This window comes from Meleagris gallopavo, chromosome 6 (assembly GCF_905368555.1).
Source record: "Meleagris gallopavo chromosome 6, MGAL_WU_HG_1.1, whole genome shotgun sequence".
Lineage (NCBI taxonomy): Eukaryota > Metazoa > Chordata > Aves > Galliformes > Phasianidae > Meleagris > Meleagris gallopavo.
Genome location: NC_139409.1, coordinates 18721287 through 18747024, shown reverse-complemented (window position 1 = coordinate 18747024; position 25738 = coordinate 18721287). Strand labels below are relative to the sequence as shown.

The window sequence follows — 25738 nt, the reverse complement described above, 5'->3', positions numbered from 1 at the left end:
TTTTTTTTCTATTACAGTAACACTTTCTCTATCAGAATGTTTGCCTACTGATAGGTAATTAAAAAACATGAGGTATTTCTTCAGCTTGTCCTAGTAAATTACATTAATTGATCTCAACTTGATCAATCAATGTAAGTGTGTAGTCAGACAAAGCCTTTAAAAACATCCATGGCCACTCCAAACAAATATGACAGCTTGATTTCATCACTGAGTGAAAATGACATTATAGGATACTTATTTTTTTTTTTTTAATGAGAAATTAGATACATGAGTTTTTATTCTAAGCCTATAAATGCCATTTGAATGAAAAATTTTAAAAGCTGATGCCTACTTAAATGGAAAGATGATATTAAAAAAAAAAAAAAGTTGAAATAAAGGTGAAACAAATCCTGTGGAAGAATTAAATAATTGCTAGAAATTTGGTGATTAAATAATAAAAATATATCTTTGCAGGTAAGATTTTTCTGGGCTTAAATGCAGGATGATCATCTGAGGCCTTACAGTCTTTTAAAGGAGAGTGAAAGAAAACAAGTACAGTCCAAAGTCTCAGTCCTCCAAAGGAAAAAAAAAAAGTATAAATAAATGATGCTTATGCGTTAATGGAGTTCATTTATTTTAGAAACATATTCAGGAAAGTGCTAAACACCCTTAGCTGTCTGTCAACTGAATAGCAATTTTATTATTTTTATTACTTCTTTAATCAGACAGATGTTTATATTTCCATTTTATCCTTGTGCAGATGGTTCTATAGTTGTCATGTAATGAGGGTTTTTCCAAAGAAGTATTTAAAAGATTTGTATATATGTATGCATATGTAAGTGAGTTTTATACACACATATACACACACACGCACACACATATGCATTTTAAATTTGCTTTAGGGCAAAACGTCTACACTAATAATCTTTAAGAAGCACGATTCAAAGGAAGAAGTTACTGAATCTTACTAAGCAGAAGTTCCTCTCAAATAAATATTCCTATTGTGCCCATGGTCATCTATACAATGAATCGTTTGCATTCCAAAGATTAAGGAAGAAAAGTGGGAAGGAAAAGGCAGAGAGCTGCAAAAAACTTTTCTTATAGGATTATTTCTCCTTCCAGTTATGAATCTTTAGAAATACGGCAATTAAACAGAAAACATACAAACTATGGAAGCGCATCCAGAAACAAGTCACGTTACAGCCTCGGGTAGACAGTGTAATATCATTCATTACACATGCTTGAATAGATTCATTCATGCCAGGATTCAAGATGGATTTTTCTTTTGCTTCAGATAACAAAGAGTTCCACTTTTCAACTCCACTTTTTTTCAACATTAAATTGGAAGCAGTGCTCTAAAGGGACTTCAGAATGCAATAGGTATCACAATTATTGATCACAATGAATGGCAAGGAAAAGAATTTACAAGCATGGACAGCATCTTAAAATTTAAATGCTTAGTGTGAAGAAAAAATAATTTTGTGCTTAAATTCATAGCACAGTCTCATAAAGTCAATGAAAGAGTTATGATAAACAGCTCCCAGAAATGGTGCCATTGAAGTTAAGTTGAGATTTAATAACAAATTTCTGTTTTTGGGGAGTGCAGATAATTGAAATTCTAAAGACTGCTTCTGTCTTAATGTTTTTATATACACGGGGCCTGCTTGCCAGTGGAATGTCAGCTGAATAGAGGTGTGATTGCCAGATATCTACTTTCACAACTTTTCTTTGTAGTTTGTATTTACTACTACTGATCGATAGAGAGGATAAGTTTCTGATGGACTCCAAATGTTTTGCAAATTGCAGTAATTAGATTCTGACTTATGCATTGATATTACGATTAATACCTTGGACAGGATAATTTTCACAGATTTTGTATTAATAAAATCCATACTGATATTTCTGGATCCTTTTCTAGTCAGAGCCTACTTAGTATCTAGTTGTAGAGACCTTTGCCTGATGTTCTTCACTCTTCTAAGCTCTTATCAGTCTTATTCTAGTTTGCACCCGTCTGTTCAGGATTCTTTTCTTCCCTAAGTTAAAAGCTGTATCATTTACAGTCTTCTAGATCAAATATGGTCCATACTTTCACTTTTTAAAATACCCAGAAATGAATTTTTTTTTTCCCTAAAATGGATATTAGGCATTTCTATGGCATTCTAATATTTCAGGATGCTTTAAATTTTTATTTCTTAAAGCATGTGTATTAGGAGACTTTTTAATATAAAAAAGAGGGATTAATCTTTGTTTTCACATTTAGTGATTCAAGATTTATTTTTGCTTTATCCAAAGCCTACAGAAAAGAGGTATGATAATGCTCTTCCACTTTGTTTGGGGCATTTGTAATTTACACTCTGTTTCAAGCAGACTCTGAGAGATGCTGCTAATACTCCAACTGAATTTTTTGTTTTCTTTTTGCAATATACCCGTTGTTTTGTTCCCATGATGAAACTCAGCTTTGGATGAATTTCATTTATCACCATCAGATACTTCTTTAAATTAAGTCAGTGGTAGAGGAAGTACATTTTTAGTTCTGCGTGATTTTTTATTATCAACTAACTTACTCTTCCTATACCTACACAATTTTCATACACGTGCATGATACATATATGTGGCTATGGAGTAACAGTCCTACTTGTAAATAAAACTCTGCTTATGCATTTATTTCTGACAGAGTAGGATGGAGTACGGGAATGGGGATTCCTTTTGGGAATTTTGTGTTTGCCTTCTTTCGTGATTAGATAGCATACTGTAGGGACTACTTTTTATACATAGCCCTGCAGAAACTGATCTGAAATGAAAACATGAAGCTTGGAAATGGATCCTGTGAAATGAGTCCTCCAATGTTTAGGCTGTACAATAGCAGAATTATCCTTCAGTAATGCTGGGACTACTGCACAGAAACGACAACATCACCCACTGAACTCTTTTACGAAAGAAAAATCCATTAAAAGGCAAACCTCTGTAGTTAAAGCATAAAAGCTTTTTCTTCCAAATTGGGGCTGATGAATTAAGCTCATCTTTACAGCTGAAATGGAATGGTTTAATCCTACACCACATGAAAGGAGAATGTCACCAATTAAGTCAGACTAGAAAGCTTTGTTAGTGAAAGAATGCCTGGCTGGAACTTGCCCTCAAAGGCTTTACTAGGAAAAGCGGTCATTTTTTTAGGCAATCTCTTGACAAAATACAAAAGAAATAAACTGATAATGGATTGGCACTTCTGGGGAACCAAAGGATTTTAATAAAACTTCTCTGGACCACCATCCTCCTCCTAAATACCAAACTCTCTGCAATATAACCTTCCAGAAACATTACTAGGCAATGTGATTCACCAAGACAACCCTATTCTTCTCTTTTCAGGCTCCTGCTCACATGGCTACTGGCAATGTCAAAATGGCAAGTGTTACAGACCAGAACAAAGCTGTGATTTTGAAGACAACTGTGGGGATAATACAGATGAGAGTGAATGTGGCACTTCCTGCACCTTTGAGAATGGCAGATGTGGCTGGCAAAATTCCTTGGCAGACAGTTTTGACTGGATGTTGGGGGCTGGCTCACCACAAAGTCTGAGACCTCCCAGGGACCACACGCTTGGAAACAGAACTGGTATGTTGTCACAAATGCAATGTAATCGTCTTCATGGAGTTTCTCTTATCTCCATTCAGAGGCAGTGGGAGTATTCTACATGTCTTATTAGGGTGTCATTTTAAATAAGTTGAACGCATAATATAATATACAAATATTAAATACTGCTGTAAAATGACTTTAGGTTAGAGTAAATTGATTCTCAGTTGTTTCTCCTTTGGGTACTGTTGTACGAGTAAAGCAAGTCGTTACTTGTCAAAGAGAGACATATATTCTGGCTTCAGGCAGCAAGGGTGAGGGAGCTCAGCACTGAGATCCACTGAGTCCTAAGCTCCAGACTGAGCATATTTCCTGGAAGCCTCAGTTCATGTTAGATCAACACACAGTGTTCTGAATGTAAGGAACAAACAAAAACCTACAGTAGCCTACAATATATTACCTGCTGATCATTAATAATTTTGAGTGTTAATAATTATAAAATAATAAAGAATTTTTTCACAGGGTATAATTTCTTTCTGATAACTGGTTGAACATGATGAACGCTTTTTACCTTCTTTATACTCCTTAATCATTTTGAAAGTAGGTCATAATCAGAGACGGAAACTGGCTGTTTAGGAGTTAAGAAACTCACTCAAAATAATGAAGCTACCAACAGCAACTGTTGAAAGTTCTGAGTAATTTTTAGTAAATAAATATATGTAAATAGACCTCCCTTGTCAGTGACAGAGTAGCTACATAGTTTCTTCTGGAAAACTACCAAATGAATTCTTCTTGTCCTTGCTACAGGCTCCATGCCTTCATCCTCTCCCTCTGATGTTCTTATAATCCAGGCAAAGGTGTTTCTGAAGCTGAGCTCAGGCCTGATCTTAAATTGAAATGTGCCACAGCAAAATTGAACACATATTTGGAAATGTATTTAGAAGTTAATGAGTTTTTACAAGTACTGCTGAAGAATAAAATGATAATAATAATAAAGTAGTAATAAAACTAGAAATATGGAAGGACACTGTTGTTGGCCTTTTACAATATCCAGGTGTGTTACAACACAGATTTCTGCACCTCTGTGGAGTTTATCATGACAGAACTAACAGATCATTCAGCTCAGTTAAAATATTCTCACATGAGATGGAGACTGCAATATTTATTTATCTTTGTGGTCCTTGTACAAAGAAAAAGAATTTTAGCCCTTACTTCTGCGACTTAAGTCTGTCCATCAGTCAGACAAGTTTCCTTTCAAAGAGGACTGTGGAAGTTTTTTGTTTTGTTTCTCCCTCTAAATGGGTGTTAACACAAACATCAACATGCCAAGCACAAGCACTCAAAATAGCCACATCCTCCTAGCAAACAACGATGCCATGATAAGGCATGCTTTTAATCTCCCGCATGTTTACATATGTGGCTGTCTTTAATGCAAGTAATAGCAGATATGGAAAAATAAGCTTTCATTTCCTTTTTTTTTAAGTTTATTTAAAAATACAACACTTATCACAAAGATGTCACCGCACTTGTGTGTGTGGCCTCAGGGAGAAAGAAATTTTCTTATCCTGTAATATAATGTCAAATATTTATAGCTGGAAATGAGCCAAAGAGGTTAGAATGAATACATTTTAGTCCACAGGCTTTTATCTCTAATTCATAGAAAAACTTAGCCAGTATGAAGTTATAATTTGATAGTGTGCTATTTATGCAATGATTATGCTTATGTGCCCTATACATTTGTATGTACAAAGGAAAAAAATAATTTCAAAACTTGCAAAATTTATTAAACTTCTGATAAAAATAGAAATGGAAAACTAAAGGAGCATATCCATTTCAGAATATATTAAGTGTAAGTATCTGTTTCTTGCAACTTCCTCTGACTAAATAATTTAAACATGAGAAAATATTCATACAGTAATGAGTACGGGTGTCCAAAATATCTCATTTGTTATGAACATGTGAATATTTATTAGATTTTGTTGTTTGTTTTATTCTTACATCACAAGTTTTTATATTGTTTATTATTGCAAAAATTATCTTTCAGAAAACTTCATCTCGAAATTTATCACCATGTGGTCATTGATGTACTGTCAAAGCAGTAACTAATGCTCTTGGACAAGGAGTAGTGATCAGGGTAGCTGGGAAAATTGGAATATTCTCTGTATTCTGTGCATGTCTGTCTAAATATTAAGCTGTTACCAGCTTATTCTTATCATAACAAATATGTAAGGAAAATTATCTGGTGGCAAATGTTTGCTAGCATAGCAGATATTTGATAAGCATACTTTATATCTCTCTGAGTATTTCTAAGTTTTGGTCGCGGAATCTAATCTGAAAGTGAAAAACAGTTTTTCAGGAATACATAATTTCATTTCAGGACAATTTCTATATCTTGAAGCCACTGCAATAGGGCTGAAAAATCAAAGAGCCCATCTGAGGAGTTCCAGATGGAAAGAGTCAAGCAGGAGTTGTGTGTTGAGCTTCTGGTACTTCAAGTCATCAAAAGCCACAGGATGTATTCAAGTTCTCATTAAGGTAATTAAAAAAATATTTTCCTTTAAATATCTGATGCCTGTTAAAGTGCTTCGCATATTGGTTTGGGTGTATTACAGCAGCATGTATACTGGAAGAGTCCCACTGCTTTTGTCTTTAAGGCTTCTCTTGTGCAGCACTTTTTTTGTTATTCTGATCTCTTAAAAATACTTTGCCCTTTCATTTCCAAAATACTTTTTTTCTGAAACACTGCAGGAAACTTTTAAAACTTTTTTTTCCATTTTCTCTTTTTAAATGCATTGCCTTTCTCTTTGACACTCCACAGCAGAGCAATTTTATTATTTTGCTGCCATATACATTGGTAACTATATGTGTGTAACTCTGTAATTCTGATAGAATGACACCAAAATACTTAATTAACAACTAACACAAAGCAAGGACAATACTGTTTGTCATTCTATGTAGACGTGTATAGAATATATAATCAATTTTCCTTAAAAATTTCTTTTTTGACATTTCCTTAGAAATGTCATTTTTCTTCACTAAATGTGCAATGACATAAAATGTATGAAAATAAGCTAAAACTATTTAAAATTATTGAAAATAATTATCAGCGTAGCAAATGTATATTTCAACTTATTATGTATACTATTCCTAGATCACAATCTGTAATATTTCCTTTCTCTTTTGGTTTGGGAAATAATTTTGTTTTCTATTTCTTTTATCCTTATTACAATGAGATATTGCCTCCTCTCTTATTTTCCCCTAGTATTATTGTCTTAATAAACTTGTCAAACATTATTTTATTTTATTTAAAATTATCACTGCCTCCAGTGATCTTAAAGAAAATGTAAAGGCAATGTAAGTGGATAGCATCTGAAAAAGGGTTTATTATTCTTATTCAACTTCGTTTAATGCAGGCAAGAATCCTAGAGAAAGATAGAAAACATTCTTCTCATTAGTAGTGCATCATAAACAGTTTCACAGATCAGTGTAGTTTATCTGTTCTGTTGTATATAAATATTTGCACATCAAAAATCTAATCAGAGTTTCTATTTAACAGTTTCTTTAGGAGTAAGGTCTGATTAAACACTTTGTAGTCATGAGAAGTAGTACTAAATGTTTACTCTGTGGTTCAAGCTACCATACTCATGTTAGTCCATCTTGTTAGAGCATAAACATGAGGGAGCTTTTTACACAGGTAGATTGTGATGGGACCAGGAGGAATGCTTGTTTTAAACTACAGGAAGGGAGATTTTGATTAGATATCATGGGGAAAGGTGTTTGTTTTTTTTGTTTTTTTGTTTTTTTTTTGTTTTTATTGAGAGAGTCGTGAGGTGCTGGAACAGGCTACCCAGATGGTTTATGGATACCCCATCCCTGGAGGTGTTTAAGGCCAGGTTGGGTGGTGCCCCAGGCAACCTGATCTAGTGCTTATCTAGTGGCTGACAGCTCTACCTTTGGCAGTGGAGTTTGGAATTTTATGATCCTTGAGGTCCAATCAAAGCCTTTCTATGATCTCTTGACTTGAGGTTTAGTTAATGTCAGTGGAAGTGGATTAACGGACAGTAATAGCTGAAAAGGCAACATAGAGCAGATGACCTGGGAAAGAATTTGCTATCTCAAGTTTCACAGATGAGCAAACTATCTCTAGCTAAAGTCTTCACTTCTATTACAATCTCAAAGTGAGAATGAATACCATGTACACCACTGACAAAATTATAAATAAAACAATCATATTGAAACAGAATGTGGTGTATTACAGAGGAAGAAAAATATCAGTCAAAGGTTAAAAAGCTATTTTTTTTTTTAAATTTTAGCTCATTATATGTATTAACGGATGACTTCTCTTAATATTAACATTGCTTGACCACTTTCAAGATGCTTGAGTATTATCTGTCATACTAAAGTAGCGTCTCAGATTGTGATATAAACAATGAAACTATAGGATCATAGAGGATTATATGGGCATGAAGTTTTCTGTTGAGGCATGCAATGGGAGAAAAACTCAATATCCAAGGGAATTTTGCTGCCATTAATACACTTTTCCCCTCATATATTTTGTATCTGTATATTAATACAGACCTTTCTGTATGTGGAATTGTAGTCCAGTCAAAATGATGGACACTTGAACCGGTTGTAAAAAATACAGTATACTTCAAATCAAACCCTCACCATTTATACAAATGGAAGATGTTGACATTATAGCTCTCTTGGAGACAGTGAAATCCAGAGACTGCAGTATCTGTCTTATCATCGATCTAAATTGAAATTACAATGTGCTTTACAGATGTGCAAAAGATCAGTAGGCAAAGTACAGATCTGTATATTGTTAGTCAAAACTTTGCTATTGAAAGCAAGATTTTGAATTATTTCTCTGTGACAGTTGCAAGAGAATATAAAATACTGTTAGAGATTTTTAAGCTGAAGTACAGTAGGAAAAAGTTCATATTAATTATGCCTGCTTTAGTGGTCATAGTGAGGTTCTTAATCTCTTACTGGCTCACATAGTCAGAGGAAACTCTTATTTTGAAATGTGTTTCTAAAGAGTTGAGCAGAAATTATTAGATATAAGGAAAGACAACATATTTTATTGCTCTGCTGATTTGAAGATATGTTTTCTAGTGCTGATTAGGTTATTTTTGTTATGAAAAGAAAAGAAAAATAAAGATGATAATTCATCCTCTGTATAGACATTGTTATTAGAAACAACAACAACAACAATGCAATTTAAGGTTTAATACAATTAGAGAGGCTTCAAATACTTTATAGAAGACTGAAAAGAAATACACAGATGTCTGAAGAAGATAAAACTAGCTATTAGCAACTGCCTTCACTGAATGTGATGAGGCCAATGTATACGGGATCTCTTTAGGAAACATCAGCAGACCTCTCTGAGGCATTTGTCATAGTGAATTAGTTTCATCCTTTTACAAATGTGCAAAGACATAATGGTATTCAGGATAAGAAGGCTTTGCCAGCTCAAAGCAAGTGAAGCAGGGCTGCACCAGCACTGCTGAAGTGACAGCCCAACCTGGCTACTGCACCAGGGAGCTGGAGCCAGCAAGCAGACCGTGCCCTCCAGCTGCTTTCAGGCTGATAGAGCACAGATCCCATCACCTGGCTGCTGCAGCTTCTCAGACAAAGCTGGAAACTCACAGTTTTTCCCTTAATATTATAATTGTATTTAGTTGGCCTATGGAGGATAAGAGAGACAGAGAGATGTAGAAATGCGTATCTAGAAGTTCAGATGCAGGTGATTTGTGGTGGTTTTTGCAATTCCTTTTATTTTTAGTGAAGTAACATACTGTCCTGTGTGGTCAACACGAGAAACTGAAGTAGAGATGCTGCTATTGCCCACTGATTTCTTCTGTACATTTGTATTTTTAGGATAGAGTAGTTTAAAATGAATTTTTCACAAATCAATATCATTGACCTTACTTACTTCTTTGGGAAGTCTCTGAAGAATAAAGTCCAAGGAAACAACTTACTCTGCCTCACATCTCAAAATAGACTTTCTCCACATTGATTCTTCTCACTGGCAGCATGAAAAACAATCAACTCCTCACATTGATGTAGCAGTTATAGATTTCATTGTGTTAGCATAGCCTTCAAAGCAGGTTATCTGACTTCAATTTGGTTAGGGGAAGAAACTTCCCATCTTCAAAGATTTGCTTGAAGGTTTTACTGAAGGGACTGCTAAAATCAAAGCATGTTCCAGTCTAGAAACTGTACAGCTTTTTCACTTCCCTCTCTAGACATAATAAACTTTATAAAGAAATTCCTTTAAACTTATGCAAAAATCTGAAGTTTTGGAGTACTTTTTTTTTTTTTTTTTTTTTTAGTAGCTTAAATGTATCTTTGTGTTACTGGTGTTTTGTTTTGTTTTGTTTTTCAAATTGTTTTCCTTATTAAATCCAGAAAAATGATATTCGGAAGAATCTGGCTTGGCATAACATCATGGGGTACAGACCTTTTTTAATTGTATCTCTACAGTTCCCAAAAAGTGCAAAATTTTGCATTCATTACTCCCACTGTTGGCCTGTGAACTGTTATTAAAAAGTTTAATATGAGTTGATGAAATCTGTGCTCTGAGGAATCCCTAATAAGTGGTAATATGGGAGTACTAAGTTAGTTCAAGAATCTTCAAAGGAAATCAGTGCGGCTACTGTGAAGCATAGCATTACTTGTCAAGAAAGAAAGACAGATTAATTTTTATGACACATTCACTTCCAACTGCAAAATTACAGAATCTAAGAGCACTTTCCACTTGTTTAGGCTTTGTTTCAAATAGTTATTGGATTGAGCCCATGGGATAAGCATATATCCAAGTAAACACAGATTCAAACAAAGATTAAATGGAAATATGTTGATTTTCAATGAAAGCCTCATTTCTCAAAAAAAGCTTTTTAGAACGACCAAATATGTATGTACCACCCTAGATAGGGCAGGCACCACTAAGCGCAATTTATAATGTTAGGTTATTATAAAGTTATTTCAATCTTCTTACCTGTAAATTATTAGAAGCACATAATTCACTTTATTCTATTACTGCAACCAAACATAAGCATTCATTCCAAAGAGCTTGATGAACTGGAACAGTACATTTGCACAAGTCTGAAATAGAAAATACCTATAAATACATACATATCCCATACAAACATATAAATAAATACATATTCCAAAGGATCAAAGAACCACTCATTTATTTTGGAATCTCACTTACAAATACAAAAGGTACATCAGAGCATTTAATTTGATTATAATTTAAAATCATTGAGTTTCTAAAAAGACATATAGAAGAAATTGTTTGTATGTAATGTGTTACGTAGTTTTTAAATTCTTTTAATTTTCTTTTTAATTCAGGGAAGTGTCATATTAGAAAACAACATTCTGTCAGATTTAGGCAACATAATGTAGACAAAATCACTGAAGTAGCGTATCAATATCCTGTAATATTTCACATGGAATAATAAGCCCTGCCTCTCAGGGACAAAAATCACTATGTAGTTTTCTGTTCCAGCTTGACACAATATGATGGAGATGAAAAATGCATTTTCAGTTTCTTCTGCACTCCACAGTTCTCCAGCATTGTTTCATTGAACTAATTACTCGAATTGGAGATCTCTGCCACTGATTTATTTTATTGATTTGTGGACTTATAATCTCAAAGAATGATGCTGCTTTATTAACATATAAGGCTTTGAAGCATATTGTGGACCTTTGCAAATCAGATTTTTTTCCCTTTTCTAGCAGACTTTCACTTGTGATAGTAATGATTTAAGTATTTCTCAGGTAGAATCTTTTAAGGATCATAAAGCTGCTGTTGAATGAGTCTTACCGAAGAAACAGATAGCAAAACCAACTCTTCTTTATACAGCATCTGTGAAACAGGCACATTTTTATACAGATAAACGGACTTTATGAGGTACAACTTTGAGCTCTGAGATTTCTGTTGTTTTTTTCATATCTCTTCTAACTAGGTAAGTTTACAGATTGAATCAGCATATATTTTCATTTAACATGATAACTGCTAATACCTTTTAGGAAGTGCTCAGTGTTGATCAGACCTGAAATCCCAAGACAGTATCTGACTTTTCTGATGAAGAGTTTTACTTGGAGAACAAAACAAAAGAGTGAGCATTTCTAAGAGATCTGCTGAACATCAGAGAAGGTGGAAGACCTTCTTTTCTTCCTTTTTCTTTTCTCATTCATGCCATAATACCTACTGGTCTTCCAGCAATGAAAGTATTCCTGCTGTCAAACACACATTGAGTTAACAATTGTTATGTTAACAAAACTTCAGCAAGTAGTGATGCAGCACTGGAGCTCATTGTAGAGCCTTAATTTGTTTTCAGTTTTATCCTCCCTTAATACAACTTTTATTTTTAATTCAAAGTTTGTTAGTGTCTTGGAGTTGTTCTAGTTTCTGGTAGTCTTTGATCTTTCCTAGGCTTGCAGTATCAAGCTACACTGTGCTTAAAATTACTTTGATGAATCAATAAAGCAGAGTTTTAGCATGAAAAGTGGAAATTTTATGCTTACAGAAATATTTTCCGTTTCTGGCCTTCAGTTTAAGATTCACAGTATTTTCAGGAAAATGAGGAGAATGGAGGAGAAAAAGCAACTGAGTTTCTGTTTTTGCTTTAATTTATTTCACAAATATAGAGGTATCTGATTCCAATTTTTTTCGTGCAAGGGTCAGAGTAAGCAGTTTTTAGCACCTGCCATGCTGTTAATAACATATACACGTATTTGTTTATAGGTTGCACTGACATTTTATGATGGAGATCAGTAATCATTCACAACAATCAGTGTAACGGGAGCTCTGAGTGCCCACTATTGTCCCATTTTCTTCCAAACATCTTGAAAAGCTATGTAGACACACTGTTCCATGACTTAATACATTTTTATTACCTGCCTATGAGACAATCACTGCAGCTCAGAGACTAATTATTTGCAGTCTCATGGAAACTCCATAGTCTATTCATAGGAGTTGCTTAGGCCATCTCATAATGATGGATTCACGCTATTCAAAGGATAAGATGCCATCTTTGAGAGATAAAACTTAAGAATGAAAGAATATATTTAAAACAGAACACAAAGACCAGAAAGCAATAGGATATATCATTAAAATTTCATTGTTTATTGAGAATCCTTCTTACACATTAATTCCTTGGCTAGTAAAATTAGTCTCTAACGCCAAATCTGACATATTGTCCTTTTCTTATTCTCTTAATAGAAACAATCAAACTCAGTAACCACCAAATGTTTTGCATGACTTAGTTGACATATAAACACTCATTGTTTGCTTTCTTCTCTATTTTTTTAAAGCTGTTAAATTCAGAATGCTATCCAAGCAAGCTGTACTTTCTTTGTTATCTTTGTCTTCTCAACTAACATTTGTGTTATATTTTCTTGATTCCATTGCAATAGCAGTTCTAAAATTTAATCTATTTTCTCTTCTTGAGTCAGGAACATAACTTGACAAAACATATGGCATACTGTTAATTGTATAAACTTGTTGGTAATGCATAATATATATATAGTATAAGAAAAATAAATGTAAGAGAAGAATTTAACAATGGAGCTGCAAAAATACTACTAAATGTACATGTGTTCCCTGCCAAGTTTATTAGATTTGGCCCATAAATCTATGTCATAATGTGGGAATTGCTCATGCTGTGCCCCCAGAGCAATTTCTGAGTGCCCCAATGTCCTGGCTCCCTGTAAAGATATGCTTCATTTTTTGTGTATCTGAATGTCCCTTGACTGCTGAAGTGGACTCTGGCATTGTGGAAACCAGACCAAACCAAGACAGATACAATAGAGATAACTGAAACCTTAGAAATGTGACAGGACTGATGCACCTTTCTCAGAGGATGAAGCCACAGGACACGCATGTTTATAACAGAAATGCCACAGGTACCATTGAGTATTCCTGCACCTAAATTTGGACTCAGCCTATGAACCTTTGGCTCAGCTTTTAATAGAACCTTTTATAAACACCTTAGCAGACAAAGTATTGATAAAGCAAATTCAGATTCAAGTTGTCCACTAAAGTAAAGACATAAAGTAAAGAAAGATACAAAATTTCACTTTTAAAAGAGAAAATAACCTTCCAGGTAGAACTTAAGGATCATCTTGTGCTGCCATATACACTAGAAGAACTAAGTGACGTGTGGAATCAAATTCTGTAACACAAGTAAGATTACAAAGCAGGTATGGTTTATTCAGTGGTGTGCATATGCTGGATGCAAGGGCGATAGGTCTATCTAACTTACACACCATCTGGAAAAATCGTGCTGCAGATATAGGCTAAACTAATACATAATCAATAGTTTTCCCGGAATTCGAATACGTATTCATTACAACCCTGAGAATTCACTAGCATGCAGAGCCTCCTCTCTTGCGTGTGTGTAGTGGGTCATGGGATGAAGATTTGTTGTCTTCCTCACAAAGGCTTCTGACCTTTTTTGCTGTAAACTTCTGACCTTTCAGTGGGGCATCCCTCCAAACTGGTTTCTTCTAGTCCTCTGGACATCTAATCACCTCCCTGCCAGATGTCTCTGGGTTGTTATGAAACCTTATCAGCATGGCCTTCATCCCCCTCACTATCCCAAACCCAGTGTCTGCCATTCCTTATTTTTCTAACAAGCTCTACAGTCTTACTTCTATAAACTGTCTCTAACTATCCCCCTTTACCTCCCTTATTCTCAGTCACTGTGAAGACTTCTTGCCTTTTTACTTTCACTTATGGGGCCCTTTTCAACTTTCATAAGTATCTGGACTAAGGTTTTATTTACCAGCTGTGAAATGCAGACCTAACTCTTTGTTAAGATATCTTTTGCAAATAGCAATTTCTTGGTAATTAGTGTGGGTTTTATTTTCATATCCCAATATATATAAGGATGGTAATTTTCATTTAATAGAAACTATATACTGATGTAGAAGTTAAGGCTTGTAAGCTTTAATCAATCAAAAATTAACATGACTAAAGTATAACTTTAAAATAACACTCTAAAAGTACCAGTTAATTAAATTTGAGTTTCCTAAATAATCTGATATATTTAAAATAACTGTTATAAGACATGAATATTTTCCACCCTGTGGCTCAAGATTTATATTTCAGACTGGATATTAACTGCAGTTATAGCAGACTGTAATCTACAACAATCTGTTTCTCATACATTTCTCTTAAATTATTTTAGAAAGAGTAGGTGGCAATGACTATATTTCAGCTTGTCTGATGTATCTAGTGATAAAATCCTTTAGTCAGTAGTTTATACTGTCAAACTGTGATGTAGCTAAATTCTTCCATGCTTGGTAACTTTATAGGATTCCATGTTGGAGAAAGTCTAAATCTGATAGGGATCAAATCCAATTAAGAAATAACTGTGAGGGACAGTGTCTGTACAAGGTGCATCCAATGATTTGTAGAATGATCCACATTGAGAAATATGTAGTCTTTAGAGTAAATCAGTCTTTTAACAATATTTTAAACTCATGGGGACAAGACAGATAAATAAGCAGAAAAGTAAAAAAAAAAAAAAAAGAAGAAAGAAAAAAATACAGTTATCTTTTTGCTTTGCTGTGAAAAGAATACAACTGTGATAATGGAAATTAGGAATATTCAAATTTATTACTCTATTTCTATCAGTTGTTTAAGGACCAAGCAACAATGCATCTTTTTTTATGTGTGTGTGTGTTATTATTTTTTATGATTTTAAAGATTGGTTGTTCCACCCTAGACTGTTATGTGTCCCAATCTGATGTTTCTTGATACATGAGTTCTGATGACATGTAAACAGGAAAATAAATGATAATGAAAATCAGAGGAATTGTAAACAGCCTATGTGATAAGAAAATAGTTCCCAAATGAGGATCTTGAATTTAAGTTGTGATAGGAGTGAATAGATCATTCTAAGCTTGGTTGCAACTGTGCAATGACATGTATGGGCAAAAGGCAAGATGCTTTAACTTATCTTGTATAGAATTTGTATTCATAGCTTTAATGACATTAGACAAATTTTGATATATCAGAATGTAAAAGCCTGTTGTAAATTATTATGATCTGCTCATCAGTACTACATTAAAAGATGCTGACTTTCTTCTTCCCACAACAGTTCATCATCCAAGATGATAGTGGCTATATGAAACTGTTGAGAGATGTAGAAATACAGTGTAAAAAAGATGAAGGCATAGAATGCAAACTGGTGAATATAATCAGAATTGCTCCATGTTGCATTTTGTTTTTAATTCCATCGTAACCTCTCTGAGCACTCAGATTTCTTATCTAACTTTTCAGATTGATATTTTTTCTGTAGTTCAGCCACACACCTCAGGTGGTCCAGCTATCTTCAATGCTTCCCACCTTGCCTCACTCTTTTGTACCTTTTTACTGTATGTTTTACCAGGCTCTATGTGCCAAACTAAAAAACTGAGGAGCTCATATAATTTTAGTATTACTCTTAAGACCAAATGCTTTTTAACAGAAGAAAACATAGTAATGTGATTTTCTGCTTAAGTCAATGAAGTAATGAGAGATGATACTGTAATACTACAAAAATCACAAATTAAAAAGACTTTATGTGGATTTCACTTCAAATGCTCACTGCTGCCTTCCACTGATTAACAGAACCAGTCCCTTACTATTTTCTAACTTAAGGAGGTTTGATCTGTATGAAAGATAAGACTCTTTGAAGAAGAGTTTTTGATGTGAACCAGAAGAGGTGGTATTTAAATTTTGATACATGAACCATCTACTTCATTTCATTAATCAGCAAACAGAAGAAGTTTCTTGTTATTTATGACATGGAAATACTCGTTAGATTTGAAGTATTCTGCTGTGCACAACATTACTCTAAAAACTTTGACAACGTCATTCAGTTTATAATTGTATTCCATGGGAGTTCAGAGGGAATATGTTATCAAAAAGTTTTTTAGCAGTCACAAATGATTTAGGTGGATTTCCAGCTCAACACTATACACCAGATGTGTACTTCCAGTGTTACTAAAAGAATGACAGTTCTGTTTTTTTTTCAGCTCAGCTGCTTTATAATTACATGAGCTATAGTAAGGAATTAATAGCTAATAATTCTTACCTGACTCACAAAATGCACTTTTTTTTTGTAGTTTTTTTTTTTTTGCTTTTTTACCTTTGACATTCCCTTTGTCAATAGTGCAGTGTGTTTAAGTCAGTACGTCTTGAAGTTAATCTATGTACAAATTGCTGTCTCCTTCTAAGTTGTAAGAAGATTTGTTGCACAGAGAAATTAAGTTCAGATAGGATTTGACATCTCTTGCCAATAGTGATGCAGTCAGACTCTCTCTGTTCCAAGAGAGTCAGCATTCATGAAGAGACATAATTCAGAGTCAGTCTCTTCATCCTGAAAAGGAAAAATTTTACTGTGTGTAGCTAACAAGCCTACATGGCCTTACAAATAATATTCAGAGAAGATGAGGTCATATGAGGGAAAAAAAAAGTGCAGGAGACCATGTGGTGAGACAAAACCACATATTAAACCATATTTTAAAAAGTTAAAGCATACCGTCCTGTTTACCTTTTCTAAATATGCCAATTTGATGAACCATCTAGTATCCCATTGACATAGAAAGTTTTTAATCACTTAATTTTAATATAATCCTTCCCATAGAGATATGATCAGACAGAATTTCTGCTGTAGGAGGTATGAGAAAGGTGTGTTCTTCAACAAATTCTCTGAAGTTATTTCAGTTGTTTGCTCCCTCATTGGTCATATTTTGATTTGTGTTTTTATGTTGCAGTGTTTCTCTAGTTCACACAAGGAGTTTTATAATCTTCTGATAATTAGTTCTGTGTGTATTTGCTGAAGGGAACAAACGTGCTTAGAAAATGCATACAGAGCTTCTACGTTGTCTGCAACATCTTGAGAAATAGTGAAAAATTGGAAATGAGGAATGAGTGTTATCACAGCCACTGAACCTGTAAAACAGAAATGAATTATGTAATAGTTACAAGAGAAGAAATATTTGAGCGAAATCAGTATGGTTCATTTGTTTTTTCGTTGAAGGCCAAAACATCAGCGGGAGGAGCTCCACCTTTTTTGATCCTAAGGAGGGAAAATATGCCACTGAATTTCCTGCTATTTCTTATTTTTATGGGTATTTTTTTTGTTGTTTTTTTTTTGACAGTCTGAAAGATATTATAAATTCTCTTTCATATATTTGAATTCTGCTGACGCTTGTTTTCAGAACTATCATCTTGTCTCTGTGTCATGCAAGCAATTATTTCTATGTTGCAACAGGAAAGGAGTCTTAGAGATTTCTGTGCTTTATCCAGCAAGTAGATAAATTTTGTAAGAAATGCATTAAGATTGCAAGGCCTGCTGTTGGATTCCTGTGCAAAAAGTCATAAACGCATACCATGCAGCCACTGTGATGGCTGTTGTAGTCTCTTTCTGTTGCTGTTGGAATTTTACTTACTTTGTCTACGGGGAGTCTTGCATATGATTTCTCTTATTCCAAAGTAAGTGTCTACAGGAAGTCTAATGAAACGTAATTATGGCTTTCCATATAGCTTCCTCTAGACATGTAACAGTATATTTTATACCTTACTAGACATTAATATATACCTTTCAATAAGCAATATTAGTTACATTCAGGAATTTTATTGGATAAATATATGAATTTTGGATATATCAGTAAATATTTTGGATACTTCATAATTATGCTGGCATTGTGAACACTCAGGAATCTTGAGAACTTTTATCTTATACGTCCCTCACATCATATGTATAACATAACTTTTTATGTTCTCAAACATATAAGGTGGCTGTCACTGGGGAGAGAAGTAGGGAAAGAGGTGGAATCATGCTGAAGTGCTTCAGTATAATAGGAAATGTCAGTTATGAGAAACTTTAAGTTGTCGAGAAAAATATTCATAACTGCAGATTAAAATTTTAAGTCTGATCTCTGATTCCTTGGTATTTTAAAGAACTAATTTTATAAATGAGATATTTCAGAGATGGGATTTTAGCATTCTTCTTTAAAATGTCTCTTTGCTCAGGATCAGATTTTTAATCTAGCCTTTTCTATATAAAGAGCTTGCTATTTTTCTCAGCCTTTCTGTTTTGATTCCCCTGAGCCTGTCCAGTCATCTAATATCCTAGTAGATTTGTTCTATATTTCTACAAGCCCCAAAGCTACAATCAAATGGAAAAGAACATTCTAATAGGAACAGGAACAGTCTGTAAATGTCATGAAGAAAAACATACAATTATATGCCAGCGAACATCCCACTCCATCAAAGTATGGGTAACATCTGACTGGCAGTAATCATTCTCACGTTTCTGAAAAGATATACTAAGATCCTTGTTGATGATTAGTAGGGAATATTCATGTCAATCCTCATCCTGAAATCTTGCCAATTTAAGTAAATGACAAGAGAAATATTTAGTAAAATCTTTAATATTTTTATGTAATTGTACAGAAATTCAGAAGACCATTGCTGGTCTTAAGAATTATTATATCTCATCTTATGCTTCTGTTTTACTGCCTCCAAATATTCTTTTTTAATTACAATTTCCCTCTTGCCCCCCCTCCCCCAGAAAAAAAGCTTAGTTTGTTGTTGTTGTTGCTGTGGATTTTCTTCCCAAATCTATGGTCTTTTTCTCATCAGAATTCCTGTAAAGATATTTTTTTTTCTAAAATTATTTTTGTATGCAGAATCAAATTTGTATTTGAAGTGAATTGCTAAATTGAAATATTGATCAAAAGAAACAAAATCCCTGAAAGCTTTGGTGTTTAGCTGAATTGGCTTTGCATCGGGACTTCCATTTTTCAAGCCAACTTTAATGATAATACTATATCTCTTCACAATTAAATCTTCGCATTCTGAAATGTGGAATAGAGTTTTGTACTGAGCAACTCCATGATTTCCACCTAGAAGGATTGATTTTGTAAACAGTGCAAGACAACATAAAAATCCTTCTGACTTTCCTGTCATGGCAAGGGAATGTTCTTAAGCAAAGAGTTTTAGGTCATCCGCAGGTTATGAACTTGTGAAGGTGATCAGTCAACTTAGTTAATTTTTACATTGCAGTAACTACAGAGGGTGATGACAGACAGGAAACCCACTTCTGAGGGCAGTCAGAACAGTAATAAATATCAGACATGATAGAGGAATGTAGGGCTTAAGAATAGCTTCTGAGATATCTAATCTGAATCCCTGTTACGGCAGGAAAGTTTTGTTTATTGTGTTATATGTTTCTCACAAAAGCAGTTATCACAGTATGTATCTAACCTTTGGAGATCTATTGCTTTAAGCTCTTAGTCTTAAAATACAATCAAATCATTTCTACAGGAGTAATTGTAAAGTTATTATAAAAGCTGCCTAGTCCTTCATGGGAAAAATAAGGTCCTTTCAGCACTTGCTGTCAAAGATTGAGAGAAAAAATACAGTCCCGTTAGCAAAACTTCTGCCTTCTCCATGCAAAGAAGCAGTAGCTTGAGGCTTGTGGCTGGCTGTACAGAGGTGCTCCTCTTCCAGGCAGGTCTTAGCATCACTCCCACCCTGGGCATGCCTTCCCAGCTCTGCACTGAGGTCAGCAGGAACTCTGGGTATTACCACTGCTTCCAAAGCTATTGAAGGCATGTATATGGAAAGCAAATTTGTAGTTTTTCTTACATTCCAAAACTATAAAAGAGGATATTAGTGCATCATCTTCTGAGAGAAAAAGAGAATCTAAAATATGGTTCTTAAAGGACAACTCCTTTTAAGAGTTATCAAAACTATTTTGAAGATGCTTGCTTTTACGTTCAAGATGTGGTGTTGCTTAAAAAAAAAAACAAAACACACCATAAAAAAGAAACTACCAACACAACCATCACCACCAAATGTTAATCAGTTATGTGATTTTGACTCTCATCTTCAAATATGTTGAGTGTATGTTTTTTAGGGGGAAAAATATGACAGATTTCAGGTTATCTCACATTGGAATTTCTTTTTATGATTTTAATTCGTATATCTCTTACTGTATATATTCTGCATTTTAGATAGTCACCTTAAGTACAGGTACCAGGTCTGCATTGTGTTTATCATCTTTACATTGGCACTATAGTTTGTTGTAGATGTTGCCTGAAACAATCCTGGAGTTTCTGTAAAGTTATTTTCCATATGAGCTTCGTATTTCCAGGGAAACAAAGCTGCCTCAATGCTAAGACGGGAACAAAGGCAGAAAACCTGTAAAACATGTTTAAAACAAAAGGATGGTAACATTTGTGACAAAACAAAAATAAGTTTCTCAAATGCTGATGGTCTTATAAAAGATCTTTAAAATGCTTATTGTTACTCAGTCTTTGCAGAGTAAGACTGAGGTAAAAAAGTACAACCTAAGCATATCCTTTAAGTTACCTAAAAAACAAAATCTCACATAATTAGATTAAATGAGGGAATAAAGGAGATTTTGCACATGAAGATAAAGGACGACTGGGATAAGACAGAACGAGCCATTTTATTACTCTGAATTGATAAAGGTATCACACAGAATGAAGGCTTACTTGCTTGAAACAAAATTCTGTCTTCAGATGAATTACCAGTCACTTTCTATAATCATTTTTGAAACTCACTTTTCTCAACTCGGCACGTACAGCAATTAAGTACCAAGGATCTTGCCACTGGAAATGCTATGAGTATGAATACTCACAGCAGGAGGAACTGATAATGCCTTCTGATACTCCAAAGAAATTCACTGTGAGATTGCTGAATTCTTAAACTGGTGCATTAAAGATAAATAAATTTCATCATTGGTATATGTTCTATCAAAATTGTTCATTAGAATGCATATTCACTTACTATCGTAGTGTTAATTTTGGAAATGAAAACTGTGGAGAAGATATTTGAGAGAGTGAAAATTATCTTAATGTCTTGCACAATGGAGAAAATGAAAGGGATGGATGGATAGACTTTGTCATTAACTCTTATTATGGAAACCTGCTCAGACTAATACATGCAGACTGCCTAATAAAAGGCTTGAAGGCTGAAATATCAATGTTTCATCTTACTGTTTTCTTCCTTTCTACAATACACTGTGAAAATGCAATTATATGATTTTGTAAGTTATCCATAAAAGTGAAGCCAATTTTTCATGCATAGTAATGTATTAATGCAGTATAAATTTTGCCTGGATCAAATAATGTCTTAAAGATACTATTTGATCAGTTTAATGTTTCTTTTTCAACAGTTTTTACAGCATGCACAGACATACTAAATAGTATTTCTAGTTCTTGTCAAAACATAACTCTGAAAAATTGGAGAAAAACTAGTTCTAGTGAGTTCTTTTCCGTGGTAAGAATTATAAATCTCCACTGAAGTTACTGGAACTTCAGTAATCTCATCACTTTCAGCTGCATGTTCCTAGAGTAAAACTTACTCTGTTTCGTTATTTCAAATTTGCTACTTTTGAGGCATTACTCTGTAAATGGTTAAGTTCTGTTATCTGTTGGTGTGCTAGTTTTTGTTGTTGTTTTTTTTTTTTTGTATAAATTTTTGTGAGCTACCTCTATTGGCTGAAATCTTAACCAAAGTCTCTGCATGTTTATTTAATGAGAGAAACAAACTCTCAAAGCAGTAGCTAAAGGAAGAATATTATACATAACCATTTTTTTACATGATTAACAAAATGTTCAGATGTTTTACTTGCTTTGTTTGAATGCTCAAAAATGTAGTTTGATAAAGCTGAGATGAGATTGTATCTAGTGATGTTGTAAAGTGCCACTGAACTGTTTGTACTGACTTGTTATCAGCACATTGATGGACATATTGGTCTGTGTGCTGGAAGACATGCTCATTCATAACTCACATCTGCACGGCCGTGTTTTCTGCTCTCAGCTTTGTTCATGTCAACAGCTTTTTGAAAATCTCTTTTTATTTTCTTACCTCGATCAGTTTTCCATATAATTTTTTTTTTTTTTTTTTTTTTTTTTTTTTTTTCAGATTGGGTTTCTCAGGCTTTTCAAATAGTGTAAGAAACCAGCAGGAAGCTCCCCTGGGCCATCTGATCATGACCCCAGCAGGAGTGTTCTGAATACATAGTATTTTCTTTTGAGTCATTCTCTAGCTTTGTCCATCATTTCCAGATAAAAAAAGTCCAGATATTAGATAGTTGTGTCAGGCTTCTACTGCCACTGAGTCAGGCAGGAAACAGACTTCTTACTGTGACTCAGAGGCACCACACAAGTCAGGGAAATATATACAAATCAAATGATAAGCCTTTCTTGTTCTTCTAATGGAGAAAGAAAAAAAAAAAAAAAAGAGGAGAAAAGTGTATTTAAAATTCAAATTCTGGATGAACTTGACTTCATTTTCTTCTTTGATTCATTTAAATAATTTTATTAAGTTGATAGAGTATGTGAATTGATCAATCTGATGTAGAACTTTTCTTGAACAAAATATATATGGTAAAGGTGCAGGGTTGATGCTTTTTTTTTTTTTTTTCAAATAATCAAAGCATTATTCTTTTAGGAAGTTGAATTTTAATAGAAAATGAATGAGAAATTAAAAAAGAAGAGAGGATATGCTAATTGCTTTGAAAATAACTGTAGGTGATATATACAATTCACTTTTTTTTTTTAAGGTAAGAGATTCAGCTAGAAACTATCATTCTCTTTTATTACAATTTAGTATGTGTTTTTAAATTTCTTTTCAAGATATGTACGACGTATTTGTTGCCCAGATCTACTACGAAGAAGCTGAAAATCTTTTCAGTATAGGCATCACTCTTGAACTATTAAAACTAAATAAGTAGATAGATGTTTGTAAAAACATAAGCAAATATATTCATTATTCTGTTATTTAGAGAGCTACAACTTCACAGAAAAGGCCTTTAAAATATGAACAAATGAGGAAAAGTTGTGATTTTTCTTGTTTCTATCTCATGCTCATTGGTGCACTTTGGATTTAAACATAAAAGTAAAGGACAGTTCTCCATTCCTTGTTGAGTTAAAAGAGGAAAGAGAGAAATGGCATATCTCATTGTGGGACACTCTGCCTTTAAACTGCTTGGTCAACCATTGAAATGATTTAATGATGACATGACACAAAGAAAAAATAAAGCTGCATTAACAGCGTGCATGTTAGTTAACTTTATTTGCACATCATGAAAATAGAGTGGATTCTGAACAAGACATGGTTTGGAAAATAAATTCCCCTTCTGAACTAGTTGTCAACAGAGGGATTAAGATGTATGTAAAAGCTGATGAATGAACAATGGCTGTAAAATTTATATAATTGTTTCTGTAATATGTTCTATTGCTTTTTATAACAGATATTCTGTTTAAAAAGAAATCTGGATGGCAACAGTTAGTCAGGAAGATGCTATTTTCAAAGAGATAGGAAAGAAGAGTTTTCTCCTAAATGTTTAAAATAATTTTAAAAGAGTCTTGATAGTCTAAATGGTGCTGCAGAAAAATATCACAAAGCCTTTTGATACCATCAATCTTGAATTTATTTATGCGCTATTAATAATAATACAGTTAATGTTTTTTATGAATAATTTGAAAATATTCTCTCTCTGATTAAAAAGCCCACAAGTATATTTGGTTAGGGGAGACCACAAATATTTAGCAAATGTTTTTATTGCCTCCATCCATTTGGTAAGCTTGGATTCATTTCCTGTGGCTCTGTTGAAATACATATCAAATGCAAATGAGAGAGGGAAAGATTTTTAACTCCTCTCAGCTCATAACATGAATAGGAGAGGTGCAGCTTAGGATCAAAACCTATTTTTTGTTGCTGTTTCACTGCAGAAGTAACTATGGCAGAACCTTGGTATTCATGCTGGAATTCTTATTGTATTCCTGTGATAGAGAGTGTGTTCATAAGAGCTTTCTCTGCAATATCTTGTAAGGGAGAAATGCATGCTTCTATTGCAGACTCACAATTCAGTTTCTAATATTATTCTGTGTAATAAATGGAGACTTAAAAATAATTATGGTCTCTGATGCATACAGAAAATGTAAAAGCCAGACACAAAATAAAAGGATTCCTAAGACAGAAAGAAATCCTTCCCACTCCTTCGTTCTTGATATTCCCCAGTGAGTTCAGAAGGATATTGAACCCAGTAAAATATTCTCCCCTTGAAGTGTTCAGAAGAGAGGCTATAAGCACTTAGATTGTTCTTCAAAGACAAGCATGGAGAAAATCCTTGATTTCAAAGGTAATGAAATTGTAAAGAAACAATTACTCTCAGACTATCAGAAGGTGAGTAAAAAATCTTCTGCATGTGAATAGGAATTAGCCAATATGGCAAGGCATGAAATTCTACAGATCTAAACAGTTTATGATCGTCTTAGACCATAACTCTCCCACTCTCTGAGAGCTTTTTGTCATTCAGCATGATTGGTCAGTGGAAGACACAGACTCACTGCTGCAAGTCAGTAGAAAAAGGTCTTGTAAATGTTATGCTTTCACTAAGGGGGACTTATCATCTCAGCTTGACCTTACACTGTGTTCGACCCATAGAGGGCAGTGACATGCAATTAATAACAGCTTTTCAGAGAGTGAAACGAAGACATCCTCTTCACGTATAGTTTTAGTAGTCTCAATGTAAGTTTTGCTAAAGAAAAATATCAAAGAAACAGTTTACTATCATCAGAAAAAAATTTAGTTGTTGTTATGTGTTACTGGTGACATTTTTAGGGTTTTGCTGTCAATTGAGATATCTTGCTAAGAAGTGGACTTTTCACAAGTTTTTAGAGAAAATATATTTTGCTTGTGTGTTCTATGTTAGTGAGCTCTGAAAACCTCTGTTTTCCTCTTTGGAATAGTTTCATGTATGTAATAGTCAAAAATATAATTTGGTCCCATGGTTCAGAATTCAATTTAGCTTTCTGTTCGAGAAGACAGATGTTTTTCCTCTTATATATACTGGCTTCTGGATGTGTTTTTTTATATTCCTTTGAAACACTGTTTTTAAGTGAGAATGGTAGGATGGTCGTTATGCAAGAATCTCTTTACCATGCCTAACTGAAGTGGAAATGCCGACAAGAGTATGCAGATTGGAAAGTAGATATTGACTAAGTTTTAAAAATGAAAGGGAGAAGTTAATAGAAGTTGAGTATGAAGTGAACAGAACTGAACTGGAAGGGAGTCCAAGGAGAATGTAGTGTGGTGTTGTGAGGAGCTGGTAATGTGATGCCTAGCATATGATCCTTACAGGGC

The 25738-nt window shown here is 33.9% G+C and overlaps 1 protein-coding gene across 4 annotated transcripts in view; it reads left to right on the top strand.

The window, feature by feature from the left end:
- MALRD1 (MAM and LDL receptor class A domain containing 1) overlaps positions 1–25738 on the top strand; it is a 208446-nt gene that overhangs the window by 94877 nt on the left and 87831 nt on the right. For all 4 annotated transcript variants that reach the window (XM_085227299.1, XM_085227300.1, XM_085227298.1 and 1 more), the window contains 2 exons: positions 3343–3588; positions 5924–6081. In XM_085227299.1, the coding sequence (XP_085083425.1) occupies positions 3343–3588; positions 5924–6081 (404 nt within the window). The remainder of the gene's footprint in view (positions 1–3342; positions 3589–5923; positions 6082–25738) is intronic.